Here is a 20,527-nt window from a genome sequence, read left to right as displayed (position 1 = left end):
CTTTGGTTGCAGTTTAAGAAGTCTCTTATCTTTTTGTAGTCGCGATGAAAGCCATGAACAAGGTGGCCAGTCACATAAATGAAATGCAGAAGATTCACGAGGAGTACGGAGCCGTGTTCGACCAACTCATTAGTGAGCAGAGCTTGGACAAGAAAGAGGTACAGTTCCACTGGTCTCTGTGAGGTCTTTGTAATTCAGAAGTTTTCATTTGTTGAAAATTATTACAACAAAATATTGTTAAGCCAACACCAAATGTCATAATATGTGCACTGATGTCATCTACTATTTAAAAAAAATGGGTAGATTTGGTTTTGCAACATTGTTTACTCTTATCCCAGGTGGCTGATCTGTCAATGGGCGACCTCTTGTTGCATAACACTGTGGTCTGGATCAATCCATCCTCTTCTCTCACGAAGGGGAAGAGAGACCTAGAGTTGGCTGCATTCAGTGAGTGTTTGCAAAATGTTTCTTCCCAAAATAGAATCCTGTTCTCTTATTCATTAGTCTGTTCCCTACCGTAATGGTTCCCTGCATCAGTAAAGACCAGCTGTATCTTTGGATACAATGGCATCAGAGGAACCACCTTGTCCTGTAGCACTTAAAGCATTAAAGTTGCATTTATACACGAACAGTTTTTCTCCCCCTCAGCTAAGAAATTTTCGAAGAAAGCCTTCAGATGCTTTAAAAATGGCCATTGAAGTCACATTTATTACTCTGACTATTCTGAAAAGAGCCCCAAGAATCTCTATTGTGAATGTTTAGTGTTGTATGATTTTGTGTTTTAATGTTTTAATTCATTTTTTGCCCCTTCAGTTTTCAGAACGGCAGTTGTTTTTGTGTATAAAGACTGCTCCAAGCACAGAAAAAAAATCGTAAGTGCTCTTTCCCTTTCTTCATGATTCATTAATAGAGATCTGAGTGTGAAACGAGGTTGCCCTTCTCTTTTACTTCATTAATTACTCATTGTCTTATTTTACATGGCCTTTCACCTGTATGTTATATTACAAAACTACCTGTTGCTATTCTAAAACGTCCTGTTTTCAGTGTGCCGGATGGTTGATACCATTAAAGATTAAAGAGAAGTATTTTAAGTGAGTTCTTTATCCTAATTTGGCTGTTATTTTGTCTTAGGGTGGATCTCACAGAGCATCGATTCTTGATGAGAGAGACCCTTTTCGTTTTAGACACATGATCTCTACAGACGCTCTCCAAGTTCGCAATCTCCCTAGTAAGTATTGATCTACTGGTCTCATTCTTTTCCCACAGACCTATTGAGACCATTGTGGTATATTAGCTTCATGCTTTAGATTCACTTTGACAGTGCAATTAATGTATTAATCCTATGCATCCAATGACACTTAAGCATAGTAAAGTTTGCTTTTGGCTCAGTGGAACTAATTATGGGCTCAGGCCAGAATGTTAATATTCCCAATTGATGGTCTGGGGTTTAAAGGTCGTCAAACAGAAACTTGGGGTCTGTACTCTGGTTCATTGTCCCAGGATCTGTGTCTTCCATGAGGTTTATTAACCCTGTGCTGATCTCGGTGATTTTGTTTCCCACAGTCCTTTAAAGAGTATACAGCTAACCTGGTGTTCCTTTCATTTCAGATTCAGAGGGGTCTGCAATGTGTGAGATAGTTCACATGAGGTCAGAATCTGAAGGGAGACCCGAGAGGACTTTCCACATCTGCTGCAGGTGAGATGAGGTTCAGAACGCCACACATCAGGCATGAAAACTGACCAATGAATCAAAGACAATAATTACACAATTAAAACTAAATCAAAGAAAACTAAACACACAAGGAACTTAATTTTAACAATCTCTCTGGCTCCAGTCCTTCAACTTAGAGACGTAATGTTCTATCTTTGTCTAGAATGAGAAATATGTAGGCTAAGCCAACACATTTAATTCCAAGTAATGTAATAATATAAAACTAAAAAAAGTATTTGGCAACTTATAATGTTTATGTAAATGAATTTTCTTTGATAAATCTCAAACTTCTTTGCATAAAAAGTTTTGTTTGAAGAGAGCATCTTATCCTTTTTGATAGTATTGGCTTGACAAAACCAACATGCTAATCTACCATTTAAGCGTATTATTCTTCTGCTTCTTCTGAGATCAAATTTCTAACAGTTACTTGTCCTAAAGTTAAGAAACGTGCTAGAAACATGTTAACATAACATGTAAAAATGTGTTAACATTGTGCTGCAAGCTAGCAATGTGCTAAAACATGCTAACAAGACTGCAAAACATGTTTAAAAGATGTTAGCATCATGCTAAAACATGTTAGCCACATACTAAAACAATGTTATCAACAATCATGCTATTGCTGGTTTTATTTTATTTTTACCTCAGATAGGGCTGTTAAGCCAACTTCTACATTTGTCCTTAACTTCTGTATCTTATATAATTCAGTAGCATTCATATATTTAAGTGTGGCAGTAAAACAGTATATTTCTATTCTGATTCTCAGTAAAAGACTTATTATTACTAATTATTATTATTTTTTAGCTCTCCAGAGAGTAAGAAAGACTTCCTGAAGACGGTTCATTCTATCCTGAGGGACAAACAACGGCGTCAGTTGATGAAAACTGAGAGTTTACTTCCAAATCAACAGTATATTCCCTTCGGAGGGAAGCGGCTTTGTGCGCTAAAGGGTTCACGACCCACAATGAACAGAGCAGGTATGTTGGCGACGTCTGACACAAATTGAACATAGATTACTTTTTTCTGCAACACTTCTCTTCTCTCTGCTCCTCTCCCTATATCTCTGCTAACTCTCCCACTGTGTTGCCTTCCATCTTCCTCTAGATAACATGATTAACTTTAGGGTTAGCTGATTATTATGTAACACATGTAAATCCTAGTGTCCACCAGACAATATTGCTGCTGTCTTTTCTGAAGGAGGAAACTGAATGAAAAAATATAAATAAACAGGATAGTTAGCATTCATGCCATCTCTTTATTCTCTTTCAGTTTCAGCCCCATCTCGAACCCTTGGTCGCCGGAAGCTGATCCGTAATCGTTTCACCATAGACACAAGTGTGGTTTTTGATGACGGTTTGTCCCAGGACCTGTCCCCCATCACCCCGACAGAGCCCACGCTGTCTTCGCTCCAGAATCCCCAGCAGCCCATCCGAGACACAGATCGCTGGCTTGAGGATCAGTTCGACCTGCAGCACTACGAAAACCAGGACGACTTGAAGGAGACTGACATCCTCAGCGATGACGATGAGTACTGCCAATCTGTCCGGGGCCCTTCCTCTGATCCGAGTCTGGAGGAGTCTTTAGAGGCCCTTTCAGTGGAAGGAGACGAAGACAAGGGTCTCAATGGACTTTCGGAGGACAAACCTCCAAAATCCCAGGCTCCCCTGAAGCTGACTCTTCTGAGAAAGCAGTGTGCGGTGGAGGGTGTCGCTTCTGAGAGGGAGTGTGAGGTCATCTGGGTTCGCAGGGACGATTTTAAAAACAGCTGCAACAGCGACATCTTCTGAGCGAAGAGGGTTATGTGCGAGCTGTGACGTTTTGTTTAATAGACTTGTGAGAGAGAATAAGGCGCAAACCTACTGAGTTCAAGCCTGACATGATGCACTGACAATCCTACTGAAAGCCAGAACTGAAGAACTTGCACCATAAAAAAAAAAGAAAAAAAATTCTTCTGGAATCTTGATGTTTCAAGCCATTCCACCTTAATACCAATGCAGACTTCCTGCCATTTAAGTCCAGACATCACAAGGAACATTTAAAGATGCCAACTGTACAGCCAGTGTATTTATAGAGGCTTCATACTGACAGACAGGCAGCTACAGGTTTCTTCAGTTGATCTTGTTTTATTTTTTGTTGTCGTTTTGTTTCAAACACAAGATCGTGATCGATCTGTTCAGTTGTGCTTCATATACTCCTTTTTATTCAGGGATTTGATGCTTTGTATAACTTGCTATTTCTTTGTAATGTCTACATGCAGGGGATTTTTGTCAAGCGCCGCAGTGTTCCCCGAAAATATCATGACAGGCTAGCTGCTTAATGCCATTCATGTTACAAACCCAACAGTTCCTCGCTTGCTGTTCCCTCTTGTTCATAGGCCACCAGCAACCCAGTATTAACAATCACTGTTCACCGAACACGCGTACACACCGAGAAATTAAGTCTTATGTGAATATGGTAGAGAGAACTGCAATAATGTAATTTTGTTTATTGGTTAGGAAATCAAACTACCCATAATCCTCGCTCAGATGGCTTTGGTGTGCTTGTGAATTCAACAGCCAGGCATTTAGGTGCATAAATAAGGAAGTGAATTCAAAGCACCCCTATAAAATGATGTAGCAGATTTTTCCTGTTCATAATGTGTTTGTCTCGGTGAGAATGAGATTTTTGAAGAGCTTGGGTCTTTTATGATATTTTGTACAATGGTAAAGACGAAAACACACACGTTACACCCTGCATGTGTATTTTAAAATAAGAGATGCCCTTTCACCAAAAACAATCACTGCACCTTTAGCCATGGATCCCTTTTAGCGAAACTGGCTGTGTTTAAGACAAAAGTGTAAAAACTCCTTGCTTTTACCCTCTGCCTTTTTGAGACTGTGTATGTTCATACTGTGGAAATAATTATTAGCCTATAATAAATTTTCCTAATTTATATTTGCAGTTTTATCCAAATAACTTTGTACTGTACGTGATCTGTTCTTTGTCAACACGGCAGGCATTTGCCGTGTTTTAAATAAAGTTTGGTGTGATTTTTTTTTTTTCATCAGTGACTTGTCTTTTTACAAATAAATTAAACAGATGATGACTCTGAAACATACCAATCCTCATAGGGAGAAACAGGGAAATCCAGGGGCGATTCTAGGATTTTTTCAACTGGGGGGCACAAGAGGGGACGCGATTAATACAGAGGGGCCAATCTTGTGTTGTTTGAACTGTATATCCAAATCATTTCAAGAGTTCAGTAACCTTTAAAATCAGTAATAAACAGTGATACCCTATTATATTTTAATAGCAGTTATTCACTGCTCTAAATAAAAAAAAAATCAAATACAATTTGTATTAACTTTTCACTTTACAAAAGTGAAAGAAAAACTGTAATAAATAAAATAATCCAATGTATGAATAGTGTACAACTCACAAATAATAATAATATAATTTATTTATAATAGCCTTATATAATATATATATATATAATAGCCTTCTTTATATAAATGCAGAATAACATTAATAATTCATAGAAATAAATACACAATTAATTAATTAATATAACTAATATAAATTTAATATAATTTCATAATGTTTTTGTTTATTATCCACATCCCATTCAATTTGCATAGCAGCAGTTGCAGTAAATTTGCATTGATGAATAAACAAAATCTACTTATGTCAAGGCTAATTAATCTTGAGCATATTGATTTAAAAATATCATATATCCATACTATGTTAGAAAGCTACTTGTTCAAAAAGGTAGCTTTAATTTAACATGTAAAATATGTGGATCCTATAAAACAGTTTAGAATAGCTTAATTAGTCCAGTGTTGTTTTAGTATTAGTTATTTATTTTGCTATTTAATCATGCATTAAATAATTATGTATGATTTTTTTGAGAATGTTTCTGGGTGTCATCAAATGACGTTTTGTCAATAACTTCTGTCAAGGGAGGGAGAGAGAGCTTTGCAGGGGCAGACAGCAATCGCGGAGCACCATGGTGATTTAGAACGCCAACTGAATTTATTAGGAATCTACAGACGCAAATAGACTAAAGGTGTAGAAAAATAAAGACCTATATGTGTATTTTGGACTTTTTTTTTTTTCACCACAAGTCTGAAAGAAGACATGTTACTGAAGACAAACAGGCCAAAATCTCAAAATTGACCAGTAAAAAAACCGATGTTTTTGCATGTGTCCAGAGGTGGGTAGAGTACCCAAAAACTTTACTCAAGTAAAAGTAAAAGTAATTCTAGAAATATTTACTCAAGTAAAAGTAAAAGTACTAGTCTTGAATAGTTACTTGAGTAAGAGTAAAAGAGTATCGGATAAAAAAATCTACTCAAGTAGTTAGTTACTAGTTACTTTAGGTCATATATACGGAGCCTATTTTTATTTAGATATATAGATAAATGTATGTAATGTATGTGTGCGTGTGTAAATGTATATATTTCATCAGCCTTTACTCCAATTTATTATAAAACCCTGTCTGTTTACTTAAGTAACAGATATAGGTTTCATGCCATAACATATTTTTAATACGACTGACTTTAACTTTCAATGTTAAATTCACATTTAATATAATGTGATATAAATATTGCTACTAATCTTTCATTGTTCAGAAAGAGAGCAAATAACATTTACATTATTAAAGATAATTTTCACTGACAGTCTAGATTGCAATCACTCTCAGAAACTCCCATTAAAATCACTGAAACTGTTAACACTGTGAAATCAATATCTTAATTATAGATTCGTACACACATCTGCACTTTGTTGTTTCTGACGAGAGGATTCGGCAGAAAGAGGTATTCAGTCAGTGAGCCAGTGAAGGAAGCACCGGCATTTCAGCGATGACTCATCGGAACACCTCTGATTGGCCATTGCATTCAAAAGAATCGTGTGTGATTGGTTATAATGCGCAGCGCTGTAAAAACACGTCTATCTCTGGCTCAGCGCCAGCAAGCGATCACAGATCTGAATTTAGCAGCTGATGATATGACTTGCTGAACGTACTCGCACCGGTGTGATTGTATTAAAATTAATAAAATCTTAATCGGCTATTTTTTGTCTTTTGGAAGCTGCATTCAACTTGACTCCCCTCTGTTATAAGCCACACACGTACAACAAACTACTGTCATAGTGGTATCGTGTACTGTAATCGAATGTAGCCCAAGTTATTACCTGTTAAACAGTAGACAGCACACACGTTCATCTAATAAGGATCTCCATCGCAAGCAAATAATAGCCTTTGCAGATTTGCTTTCAATTCAGTGCAGTTCCATAGCCACGTTTTCAACGCTGCTGATGATGATAAACGTTACAACTCTGAGTGAACCGCTTCAGACGCTCAGCGCGTTGCTTCAGGGAACTAAACGACTCCTTCAAACTGATTCATGAACCAATTCACTTGTTTGCCAATTGGTTTGATCAAGCCTTTGAACAGAATTGACTCAAAAGAATGAATCATTCGCGAATGGGCATCGCTCATTGCCCAGATAAAAATAGACGGCGCGTTTGGAATAAACTGAAGCATTTATAACATTTATTGCATTAAGATAAAGTAACGAGAGGTGCGTCGCTCACAGTAACGAAGTAAAAGTACAGATTTTTCCCAAAAAATTTACTCAAGTAAGAGTATAAAGTACCCATTTTTAAATATACTCCGAAAAGTATTAGTTACCCCGAAAAATTACTCAAGTAAATGTAACGAAGTAAATGTTACTACCCACCTCTGCATGTGTCTCACCCATATAGACTTTAAAAAAAAAAAGTCTTAAGTGTGGAGCGTTAGATAAACATTACACGATTTGTTTCGTCACCTCACTTGAGTGAAAAAAGTCGCTAATCGACTGCATGATTCAATAATGACTTTATTAGAATTGCTATTATAGTTTTTTTAAAACCATTGCTTTAAATTGCGTTGTTGCCTTTATCGGCTCGTTCGGCCGAAATCGTAACGCAGTAAACCCCTTTTAAATTCAGCATCAGAGGAGCATAGTAAATATAATGATTAGCATCTTTGGTCTGCTCTAGGAGATAACATCGTCATCGAACCTGGTCTGTCTAACACCGAAAGACGTTAACGTTAGTACCAAACACTTCTTGCACTGCAACAACTCGCTAATCGAAAAACATCAGCTATTTAAAATAGGTGCTTTTTTTTTTGGAAAACAGCAGCTCGCTATTCTTAGTCCTCGTTGAGAAGCATCGCGACTCAATCATGAGTTATTTACTAAACTGAAAGATTATAATTTGAATTTGTGAGTGACAGACAAGTAGAAATGTGGGGGCACACTGGGGGGCCAATCAGTTTTCAGGAGGGGCCAGTGCCCCCATGGCCCCTCCCCTGGCTACGCCACTGGGGAAATCATAATCTCACTCAGATTTTGTTACTACACTGGAATGTTAATGAAAATGTATTTGTCCTATCGAGTATAACCAGAAGGTGGCGGTAAAGCTGCACCAACTACCTGACGACAAACTGACGCTTTTTCCCTAAAGAAAATACATCAATAATGGCTTTAATGAGCACAAAACAGAAGGTCTACAGTATCTGTTCTGATATGAGTCATATTTAATAGGCACCTAATGAGTGCCAGCATTTCCTCCTCTGCTCTCCTCTCATGCGGTTTGTTTTTGTTCTTCTATGAGGCAACAGTCTGTTCAAGCAAAGTAGTTTGTGTTCTTGATACATAGGCTAGTTATATCAAGAACAGTTTGAATCATCAGCTCTTCTTTTTGTCCCATAATATTCATTTTTTCCACATCTTCTTAGGCTAGTTTCTAATATGTATACATTTCAGTGATCTGCATAATATTAGGCTAATTCGTACATATGTCTACATATACTAATATTTAAATTAGTAATGGTGTACAATGCATTTATTGTGTCCATGTTTTTTTTTTTTTTTTTTTACATAATTATTACATTTAAAACTCTACCTGCACCTAATTATATCTGTTATTAATTTCTGTAGTTCCATCTATTATTGAAGTACTGACCCCTTAAAACCTAAGTGCACCAGAGCATAATTTTCTATGCTGTTAAGTAGAAACCTATTTGGATTTAGAAAATGAAACCCTGTTTACAGTATTTACTGTAAATACAACATTCATAACCAGTTTGTCACTGATTGGAAAAATAAATAGGATGTGCCATTTGCTGAATATACACATCATATTTCTAATTCAGGTAGCTGTCAGAACACGAGAGCCTGAGGGAAGAAGAATGTTACCAAAACAACACTACGGGACAGTTTTCTAACACTCCCAGGCCCCTTATCAGTCCTGCTCCGATACAATGCATTGTTTTGGAGAAATTTTATCCACCATCAAGTAAGTAAGTAAGAGTTTTAAATGACATTTAATAAGCTAATCTAGTGAATGTGCTGGAATTATGTTGTTTTGACTGGGTAGTTAGATTTCCTGATCACTGAACTGCTTGGTTATGGGTTGCGAAATGATTTGTTGTGGTCGATCTGCTTTATGGAATGTGATTTTTTCGCCTCTTAAAACATTTCTATTCTTTCTGCACTCTTCTGACTAGTCAATTTGGATTAATAAAAAATCATAAATGTGTTAATAAATGCACTCAGGTAAAGATATGACCATGCATTATTTGAAATGCTCCAGGATTGAAGCTGAAATTCTACTTTACTTCTCTCCTACCAGCCATGATCATCAATTTTAGCTTCGCATTTGCAGAGACCATCAACAGAGGGTTGGAAAAGAGCTTTTAGAAGAAATCATGGATGAGTTGCTGAATCCAACAGATGAAACATTCATCAGTCTGAGGAGAAGAAGAATCCTGCGTGTTGATATAGTAGCATTGATTTGTGCTTTTTTTGGCTTTCTCTGCGTAGCCGTGATCACAGGGTTACCAAGGTGGAAACTCACTGTACGCTCTGAAACATGGGCAGAATATGAAGGGCTTTGGACTAAATGTTCTTTTACCCATGATATCAGTTCATTAACATGCAAAGCCTATTTAGATCCAGCCCTGTGGTCAGCTCGTTACTTTGTAACTCTCTCTTTGGTTCTGGCTGTGGCTGCATTGATCAGTTCACTCATGAGCATTCAGTGCACCCGTCCCAGCGGTGCCAGGTGCTGCCTGATAGGAGCAACCTGCTTGCACCTGCTCGCTTCACTCACTACTCTTATCCCTGTGTCCTGGACGGCACTCAGCATCTTCCATGCCGATCATGGGCTGAGCTCCATTCGGTTCTACATGGGGGAGTCTCTGTTTGTAGGCTGGCTGGCCTCGTGTTTGCTATGCACAGCAGGGATGTTGCAGTGGTGTTCTGGGCCACTTGGCAGGGCAGGAGAAGAAACAAGCATCCCTGAAACCTCCAGCCACAGTGACATCAGTTTGGACACACTGTTTAGCTCAGCCAGCCTAGACTCTCATGCAAATTCAGGCATCAGTGAATTGTAAAAAAATTTTTTGCGTTGGTACCAGTATGGATTGCCTTTTTTAATTCACTTATAAATGTGTAAAATAAAAACTGACAGTATAATTCAATATGTGCTATAACTGATGACTTTGCATCCCATTAATCTTTAATTTAGTCAAATAAAAAACATTTATTTAGTTTTTGTTGTTTATCTACTGCTTCATCCTCTTCTGTTACAAGATTTGTCCGACAGCTGGCGTTGTGTTCCACCATTTGGCAAAAAGCAAGCTTTTTAATTCACTGTGGTGTTCGTACATCGAACGAATCGGTTCGTTACAATGAACAGGGACAAATTAAGTCAAAACTTACAGAATAAGTGCGTGTTTCAATAATTACTTTTATTTTTTTTATATTTCTGCTTTTCACTATATTTTAATAACATTTATAATAATGTATTCCTTCTTTCACAATATTACTGCTGAACAAAGTTATCATTTGCAACGCTTTGTGAATCAGTTTAACATTTCGAGTCAATCAGGAATCGGAACATTTCGTGCGAAAAAGCCACCGTCACTCTTTCTGTGGACTCTCCTGTGCACACATATATTTTAAACATGCAGTAATAACGAGCAATTATCTAACTTCCTTTGACAGCATTTATAAATCGCCTAAAACGGATTATGACATTTGACTGAATATGTGGCTAGTTTGAAAAAAGAATAATAATAATAAAAAAATTAAGACCCTGCAAACTTATCTTCAATCTGAGTGAACTTAAAATGAAGATAAGGTCCTGAAGAAAGCCAAACGTTTAGAAGATTTTGCTTTAATCCTGCAGTCTGGATCATGAGTCGGTCAGTGGCACGCGCTCTTGACGATCCACGCGGTGCGCGTGCTGTTTGCTACAAGTATTTGCAGGGATGAACAAAGGATATCAGCGCAAAATCTTACCTGAAATATATTGAAGATTCAGTTACATCGTGGATTTTCGGGGAAAGGATCACAACGTGCTGTTTTGGAGGCAATAACTGGCTTTTTCGAGGAGCTGTTTCCATTACGCGCGATGGGAGGTGAATGGAAGTTGATGAGCGCGCGCTATGGTTCTTTAAATCCAGTTTTATGACATGAAGTTTTTTTATTTTTTACCTCTTTTGATTACACAGCCATGGAGAAGGGCAAAAGACTGTTGTTTTTCTTCCTTTTTTACTTGATGTCAAAGTTGTACCTTAGTGAGCAGCAGGTCATACGCATTGGTAAGTGATTGTCTTCCATGAATCGTTCAGTGTCACCTGAAGTTATTGTTAATTCATAAACTTTCAGTGTTCAGCATTAAGGGCCTGTTATTTCTCGTAACCGTTTTTTAATCTACTTGAGGAAGTGTTATTGTTTGTTTCATATAGACCATCTATCTGATGGTTTTATGACCTCTAAATGCATTCAGTTTATTTGTCGTATCTGGAGATCCATGTAGAACATAGCCTGTATATTCACAGAAATTATCAGCATTGTCATTGATATAGCTACTATAATAATCTATTTTGTTACAGAAGTCAAACTTAAGGCTAAATCGTTCTCAAAATTGGATCTGTGATGGTTTAACCTTTCTTTACATATGAAGTATTGTTGGCAGGTCATCTTGAAAATAAACAAACAATAAATGCATTTCTCATTTAATATTAAACCATCAGTATTATCATCACCAAAATGAGATTTGAGAGCTTTGTTTACTGGCTCTCCTCTGTGTGTTATTGAGATAAAGCATCCTGTATTCACATAGAGGACAGTAGAGTCTGATGATTGCTGCTGTCTGACTTTGCCATCCCGGTAAATCCCCAAAGCAGTTTTAACAACCTACATTAATCCTCTTTCCTACCCAAGACTGATTTGATGTTCCTCTCCAAGTGATAGGACTTCAGTTGAAACAGAAAGCTTGGCATATTGCTTCTGTGGGATGGATTGTGAATTGGAGTTGGAAATACTAATGGTGTAAATAGTTTATATGGACATGCATCATCCATCCATAAATAAACTAGAGGATGAAATCTACATTAAAGTTTTATGTATAGATCTACTCTTAATGTGGGCCATTTTTCCTGAAAGTTGTGTATAGAGCAGAATGAAAGAGTGTGCTACTTAACCCCAGATGTAACCTCCTGACTGCCCTATTGATTCCATGGGTATTTAATCAGTTATGTCCCTAATGGGACTGGTTTTGACCACACTATATGTGGACCCTTTTTATCTGAGACATTTGTCAAAGTTTATCAGATATTGCTGGTTTACAGATGTTCTGTTGTCCTGAACACACAGTGAGTGATCTGTCTTTAAGATGGACGTGCATTGGAGCAATGAATCGTTTTAGTAGATAAACCCACACTCTTGCACATGAACATGGATTTTGGTATTTGGTTGTATATCAGGCTGGAGATACAGGAGACTTTCCCTGTGTATTCCTGAAAATGTAGTTGCACCCAGCTGCCATCTGTCATCTGAATGTTATGATTGCCATCTAAAAAAGTGCAGATTGCTGGAGACATGCAGTGATGGTGGGCTTAGTTTGCACAACAGTGAACCGTAATGGATACACTGACATTCATTAGCTTTTCACAAATGTTCATGTCAAAATTGCTTGACAGGGTACAGCTAGTGCTTTTTTTTTTTTTACAGATTGTGGGCAAAGAATGAACTAAAAATAGATGTTGAATGATACAGACGGAAACGAAATTTGCGAGGTTTGCTTTTTAAAACGTCTCACTACATTTCAGTGACTAAAGTAATTGTACAGACCATTTTAGAGATATTAACAATAACAATCTAACGCAACGGTCCTAATGCATTTTTGGTTTTACACTCATAAAAACATTTTAGGACAGCTATGTTAATGTTTTGTAACAGGAAGCTATAAATAGTAAATAAATAGTATTCCTTAAAAAAAAAATTGCTTCAAGTGAATTAAGCTAAAAAACGTAATAACATGACATAATTAAAGCTTTTTTAATTTACATGGGGTGGGTCTGTCCCAAGGGAGCCACCAAATTGAGATCACATGACCAGCTGCTGAATACAGCGTGCTTTATGTAGCCCATATTTTATGAAACACTTTTGGTAACTGACTAAAATTTTTTTCATTATTAAAAGTTTTATACATCAAGAAATTAAAATGACATTTTTACAAATATTACTTTATAAAACAAATTTTCATATCAATGACATAATAAAAGGTTATTTAATTTATATGGAGCACCCTCCAATTTGAGATCACATGATCAGCAGAATACTCTATGCTTTATCTAGCTGACCCCGATATTATCAGATACTTTCAATCGCTGAATAAATGATGGCTTTATCATGGCTTTAATTAAATAATCACATTTCCACAATGGAAGATTTGCACAATGCTGCGTCTGGCAATACTGATACAATACAATACAATATTGGAGTGGGCCAGTGAGTCCAAAACGCCTGCCAGCAAGTAAGTGGTTTGATACAGCCATCTACGAGGTCCTATTAGCATGAAGCGAAAACCAAAATAATTTGTTTACTCGTCTACCCCGAAAATTAAATCATAAATGTGTCCTATATAGGATGTTTGCTAAAGCCATTTATCATCCAACTGGTTACTAGACCAGATTGTTTTGACCGTATGGCAGCAATTTTGTTAATGTCTGGCTTTGGTCCAACATTCTGTATTGAGATCTCTATAAACCTTATAATTTTTGTCCAACTCTGCACAAATGACTGCTTTTAAAATCTTTGAGAAAATTTTGTTGTACGTAATATAGAGCTGCATCAGCTCATTCCTGTGAGTGGTTTAAAATCATCTTCGGGCTCTGAAAGTATCACAGTGTTGACTGAGGGAATGTGCAGTGCCGGTGGAAGTATTTCACAGGCTATGAGGGGAAATTAATCCTTTTAGATTTGGATCCATTTGGCCTCAGATGTATGTTCAGCACTGTGAAATGGCACTGCTCTTTGACCGTCAGCAGAATCTCCCTAAAAGTCTGTACAGACATGGTGTATTAGGAACCTGGTTTGAAAAGAAGTCACATCGTTTTGAATGACTAATGTAGGTTGTAAACATTTACATCAGAACATGCCTAATTTTATGCCTCTTATATATTGAGCTTGGAATAACAATAAATGAATTTGAGCGTTTAGTATGAGCCCCATGAGAAAATCAAAGGGTTCGATCACAGTGGCGGAGAGAGTGGAGAATAGCTAATGTCTCTGGCTCTTTCTCTGCGAGAGCATTGGTATGCATGCTGACTCCTTATCCCTTTGTGTTTTCTTGTGTTTGTCAGAAGGGATGTGTTTGTACAAGATTTCATGAATCTGAATGAGAAGGAAGGTTTTTTCTTTGATGAAGCATTTGGCCTGTGTGTTTGCAGAAATCATTGTGATGTCTTAATGAAGAGTGTGTGGAATACATCATAGACAGTGACAGAAATATTGAAAAGAAGAACAGAGAGAGAGAGAGAAAGACAAAGACTGTGTCAGATGATGACTTGTGTCACTTGTGTGCAGGTCTGTGTATGTGTCTGTACGTGTGCATGCTTGCATTTGTTGTTGTGGGCATTTGTGCATTAGAAAGATTCATGACCTTCTTGATTAATCAAGAACTGTGTACATTACATTTATTCATTTAGCAGATGCTTTTATCCAAATTGACTTACTGTATTTTTCGGACTATAAGTCGTACCTGAATATAAGTCGCATCAGTCCAAAAATATGTCATGATGAAGAAAAAAATATATATAAGTCGCACCGGACAATAAGTCGCATTTATTTAGAACCAAGAACCAATAGAAAACATTACCGTCTACAGCCGCAAGAGGGCGCTCTATGTTTTCAGTGTAAACTACTGGAGCAGTGAGCAGCATAGAGCGCCCTCTAGTGGCTGTAAACGGTAATATTTTCTCTTGGTTCATGACTCTTAGTTTCATTTCTCGTAGTTCATGTCAAATTAATTTTGTTAAATAAGTCGCACCTGACTATAAGACGCAGGACCAGCCAAACTATGAAAAAAAGTGTGACTTATAGTCCGGAAAATACGGTATATTTCATCATGAGCATGTAGCAAAGTATCGTTGAAAGTAATATGACAGAAGTTAAGTATTATGGAAAATTAAGTCATTTATAGGTGCACTGAACAGATTTTAAGCAGTTTAAATGTTTTTTCGAAACATATGAGTAATTTGAGTTATTGGAGTTTGTTTTATGAGAAAATAATATTTGAGTTTTTCTACTTCAAAATGTGATGTTTAATTCAATGCGTTAATTGACGTTCTTTATAATTATTTGTGAAATTGACTAGCAATTTCTAAATAAAATTTTTCCAACAACACTGTATGTGTTTATCCAAGATCCAGTTCTTGACAGCAAAACAGCTAGCGGTCAGAGTGCAATGCAGCATGAAATAGAGATAAAAAGACACAAAGGATCAAAACATCAAAACAAGATAAAAAAAAAAAACAGTTTCATTTAGCAGTTAGTAAACAAACTCCATTCATCCAGACCATCGGGTGTTCACAACTGTGATGAAGAAGAGCCAGAGAAATGTGAACAAAAACTACACTTGAACTCATTGTGATTCATTAAATTTGTTTCACTCAAATTTGAATAATTACAATGAGTGGCACAAAGGGAAACTCATCATCAACATTAAATATTGATTTTAATCATACAACAGTACTTTATATTAATCTGCCACGTTCTACCCTCTTCATTTGTGAAATATTTTCTTTCATAAACTGTAGAAATTGGTTGTTACAAAAAAGTGAATGCTGGATAAAAACCTTTACACATCTGTCCTGAGCATTCAGCTTGTTCTTACTGTAATGTTTCATCCTGGGACTGATCATTGAATGGAGCATTCTCTCTGGATAAGAGCAGAGCGACTGACGACAATGATATATTGTTAGAGCTGACAGATATGTAACATTGAATAGCATTAACCGAACATCTCCTGGAATGATCCAGGGGAAAAATGTAAAACAGTACCACAGAGAAAAGTTTACGATCCTTCATGCAATTACAAGGTCAAATGCACATTAGAAGCCTCAAAAAAGTCACCAAGCATTTGTGCATACTTATTGTGTGCCAAAAGACTTGTGTTACATCCAAATACAATACTTCCCTGCTATGTAGTAAAAGAAAAGAGTATGTGAAAAAATAGTATGTCCAAATTTACAGTATTCACAGGAAAAGAGCCAGGATGACCTACTATTTCCAGTGAGATTCTGAAATAAGCATCCAATGGACACTTCACTATCCCATGAGGCCACAGGGAGGAGTTGTGAATAGTATTGAAGCAACACAACTGATGTTTAGGTCACATGTATATGACAACATGACAAATAGAGTATGTCAGGATCACATACATACTACACACATTCACACTAAATGGAATTCTTTTCCGAAGCAAAAATATAAATGTGGGCTGGTCCTCCCCCAGAAAATTATTTTACTGGAATAGATGCCATTTCCTGTATTCTGGAGCATTTTAATGAAACATTTGCTTTTATAGCCTAAAACGGTTACCACATTCCTGGCAAGGTTTCCCAAAATCTAACAAAGCAGCTAAAGTCTAGTTGTTTTGAACAAAAAAAAAAAAAAATGATATGCTAAAATGCTTCGTTTAACATGCTGTGTCGCGGGAGTGCAGTAGACGCGAGTTGTGAAAGTACGGAATGGAATGTAGTTTATATGGAGTCTGTATGGAGGGAATGGATTTGAGGTGGAACAGCGTGGAAGTCAAGGCAGGAGCTGAAACACAGGACGAGTTTAATTTATTAGGGTATTCCTCAAGTGGAATGGATTTGACTGATGACGCTCTGAAAAGTGAACAATAATAAATGCAAAATTAGAGATGGTAAAAGTGAGTGGGACCAGTATCAGTGGTCATAAAAACCACATACAAAGGTTTTGATGCCCATGCTCAGAGAGAATGTGTTTTAGGAAATGGTGTCAATTTTAGTGCCATTTAGCTTATATTTAATATCTCAGGGTTTAATCTTCTAAAGTTAATTGAGCTCAATAATTGGGGGTGAAGACATTTAAAGACCAAGAGCATTTCAGGGCTGCATTCAGACATAATCTCATAAGGCCTTTGAGATGTTAATTTTGGTAAAGTGTTAAAGAAATGCTGAGAACTCTTTTGACTATAATTGCACACATTCTTCATTAGGGTATAAATTACAGCTATTAGCTAAAACTCCAATATGGTATGAATGAAAAGGCCTGCTGTTTCCTTCATCATCCAGTTCCTAGGGAAAATGTGAATGCATAAAATGTGCAATTGAGAATGAGAAAGAGACACAAAGTCCTTGTGAGCTAAAAAAAGAAAAAGACAATGGATCCAGAAGCACAGTCTGGGAATGGTGACAATTACCCACATTTCAGCTAATTTACTTCAATTTAAATGTGAAAACTGCCTAACCTCTGAACCATTGTTATTTATGTCTGCAGAATTTTAATGAAAGAAAAAATCTGATGCAAATATTTCCACTAATGCATTTGTTGACAGTCAAATTAGGCCTTTAAAAGTTATTTTCAAACTGGGGTCCATGGAAAACTTTAGAGATAAAGCATATATATACACATATTATATATATATATATATATATATATATATATATATATATATATATATATATATATATATATATATATATATATATATATATATATATATATATATATATATTTATATACATAAAAGCAGGGTGCTATATAATTAGAAAAAGATAATAATATCTAATAAGTAATAATAGTAATAGATAAAGAAAATGTAATAGAAAGTAAATATTTCAAAATATTTTCTAAATATTATTTTACACATAGCCTCTTTATAAGGCCAGCTGTTGTGGAGGATGTGCTGTATACTGTATACTGTCTACCCGACTATAGACTGAACTAGGGTAGTGATAAAATATTGATAAAGCAGCTAATAATCGATAATGATGAATCAATAACAAGTTTGTCGATTGATTGGATTGGTTAGATCGAACTAGCTTGTCTTTGTCAGTCACTGTTAAACATGAGCTTCCGTTCATGCGTGTCAAATACTGTAGATGAAGCGTAACAAAGAAAGCTTTGTTATATTTGTTGTTTTATTGTGTAATATGGGCATATTTTAAAACTTTTTTAATATACATACTATATAGCAGCCTACATTCAAGCAGTGTTGTTTTAGTATAACAGATACTATTCGAGTCAGATTTTTTTGTTAATTTTGTTAAAGTTAATTTTAGTTCATGTGTTTGTATGTGTGTATATTTTTGTTTCTGTCATTTTGTTTTTAAATGTATATATAGTAAACATTTCTATGTAGTTTTTATTATTTTTGTATTTTTATTTTTAAATATTTTAGTACATCATGTTAAACTAAAGAAATGTTGCCTTGTTAAAATAATAAGTTATTTAATATTTTTATTTTATTTCATGTAACAAACATGTTTTTTTATGGTTTTGGTTTTAGTTAACTATAATAACCCAGTCATGCATCTATATTGTGTTCCCATTGAAAATAACATTGTCCTTGATGTGCAATAAAGTATTTACAGGTATTAGTTTTTAAATCATAAAAATATGCAAAGCTCTGCCTCTACATACAACCACATAGATCAAAAGCGCATAATTGTCTTGTTAACTTATTGTTTATCATAAGGGCAAAATGCATGTAATGACACAAACATCATGATAGAAAATGACTTCATTAAAGTTGCGGTCCCCAGGGTGAACAGCAGAGGCTTTGGACATCCCTAGGGGACCATTTTCCAATGAATAGAAATAAAGCATTAAAGCATGCTCAAGTAACCATCACAGCACATACACAAGTGTCCATATGCCACTCTGCCAGCTTTTTCATTCTGCTCTAATACTGCCTGATGTTTTATAGACACTGTAAATATATTCAGTTCCAGTGGCTGACTCTTAATGTGCCAATTAAAAGAAAAGTGAAGCTAGATGGATTTGGAGTTTCCAGGATAATAACAGATCAATTGGGGATCAGACTTTTTAGTCATAGTTGAAAAAGATTAAATAAACACAGCAAAACCATAAATCTGATACTTCAAAAATGGAAACTGAGACTTGTTTACTACTAGACTAATTTTTATCAACTCTCCTTCATGTTAGTGCATCTGCCTCGTCTAGAAAAGCTTCAGGCTTCATTCTCATCTCCAGCCTCCCAATACGTCCCAGTCTTTCCATCTCACGCTATATGAAAGCAATCAGTTTTTCACAGACAAAATCTCCTCTCCTTTTTCCCTGTATGGAGCGTTTGGTCCGCACTTTCCCTGAGGAACTATCTGTACATCAGACAGTGTTATCCACAGCAGGACTTTTTGGCTTTGCTTTAAGTCTTGCTCATTCCAATTCAGCTTTCTAAAAGCCAAAAAAGGCCACTGAGACCGGTTTCACAGAAGCTTGTATCTATCTACACTCTGATGAGCTTCATCTCACACACATTAACATTTCCGTTTTATTATTCTTATCTTCATTCACAGTCTATTTATTATAGAGCCAATCTGTCACTTTCACTGTTAGAGGTTGGCTGTTTATTGGCGAGTTAATGGCCCATTTCTTCCTGCTGAGACCTGTTTGTTGGCCATCTATGAATAGAGTCTAATCTCAGGTGGATGTCCTCCAGAGGGATCTTACCGTTCTGCATTGTATTCGCATGATAAGTAGTTGCAGCATTACAAGTAATATGACATAATGTGTGTGGTAAAAGATGCTCATGCATAATTTTGGAGATGTACTCAACCGAAAGTATTGGCCACTTAGTCCAGATGAATTATGTCATGTTGACTTTGCACCCGACTGAGTTTAATTGAGTCTAACAAACTGATGTTTTGATCCTGATCATTTGCTGATTCAGGTGTGAATGGTCCGTTTTGATCTTCAAGATTGTCTGATTTGCATGTGATCATTGAGAAGAGATGTTGATTAACCTTGTGCAGTTGTGGGAATAAGCTTCACTACCTTCAAGGGAAGTCATTTAAAAATGGTATGTTAAAGGTCAAACACTGTGTTGGCCAATTAATCTGAATTTCTTAAATGGCTAAATCTGCATGATTTTCTAAATGTTATGGTATCACTAAATAATTGTCACAGGTAAGGTATTGGCATTTAGATGCATCTTATCATACTGGGAATAATTTCTGAGAGTAAAACAGCCACTGTACTCTGTGTTGTTTAGTATGTTGTTGTTTTTATTAGTATTTTAAAATTATGAATTGTTAATGCATGCATTCATAAAACACTATACCAATCGATAGATTCTGCTATCTAGACAGAGTCTGCTATCAGACTGGCCACTTGTGATGGTTTGCCGCTAGGCAGGACATATACAACAAATAGTAGAACACATCCAAATTCTCTTGGCAAGTAAAAAGGTCTTAAAATCATGCCAATGATTTCTATATTGTGG

At 36.2% G+C, this 20,527-nt stretch overlaps 1 protein-coding gene and 1 pseudogene across 1 annotated transcript in view; both read left to right on the top strand.

Moving 5' to 3' along the window:
- The window catches only part of LOC113054300 (T-lymphoma invasion and metastasis-inducing protein 1-like), a 50,751-nt gene extending 45,997 nt beyond the window's left edge, over positions 1 to 4,754 (top strand). The window contains 7 exon segments of the mRNA XM_026219747.1: positions 40 to 158; positions 339 to 447; positions 814 to 872; positions 1,132 to 1,228; positions 1,609 to 1,696; positions 2,513 to 2,685; positions 2,978 to 4,754. Of these exon segments, the coding sequence (XP_026075532.1) occupies positions 40 to 158; positions 339 to 447; positions 814 to 872; positions 1,132 to 1,228; positions 1,609 to 1,696; positions 2,513 to 2,685; positions 2,978 to 3,495 (1,163 nt within the window). The 3' untranslated portion in view covers positions 3,496 to 4,754.
- Positions 4,755 to 11,155: 6,401 nt separating this feature from the next.
- LOC113053901 (glutamate receptor ionotropic, kainate 1-like) overlaps positions 11,156 to 20,527 on the top strand; it is a 38,650-nt pseudogene continuing 29,278 nt past the window's right edge.

Source organism: Carassius auratus, chromosome 35, assembly GCF_003368295.1.
Source record: "Carassius auratus strain Wakin chromosome 35, ASM336829v1, whole genome shotgun sequence".
Lineage (NCBI taxonomy): Eukaryota > Metazoa > Chordata > Actinopteri > Cypriniformes > Cyprinidae > Carassius > Carassius auratus.
The sequence above is the reverse complement of the archived record's forward strand: the minus strand, read 5'-3'. Positions and strand labels throughout refer to the sequence as shown.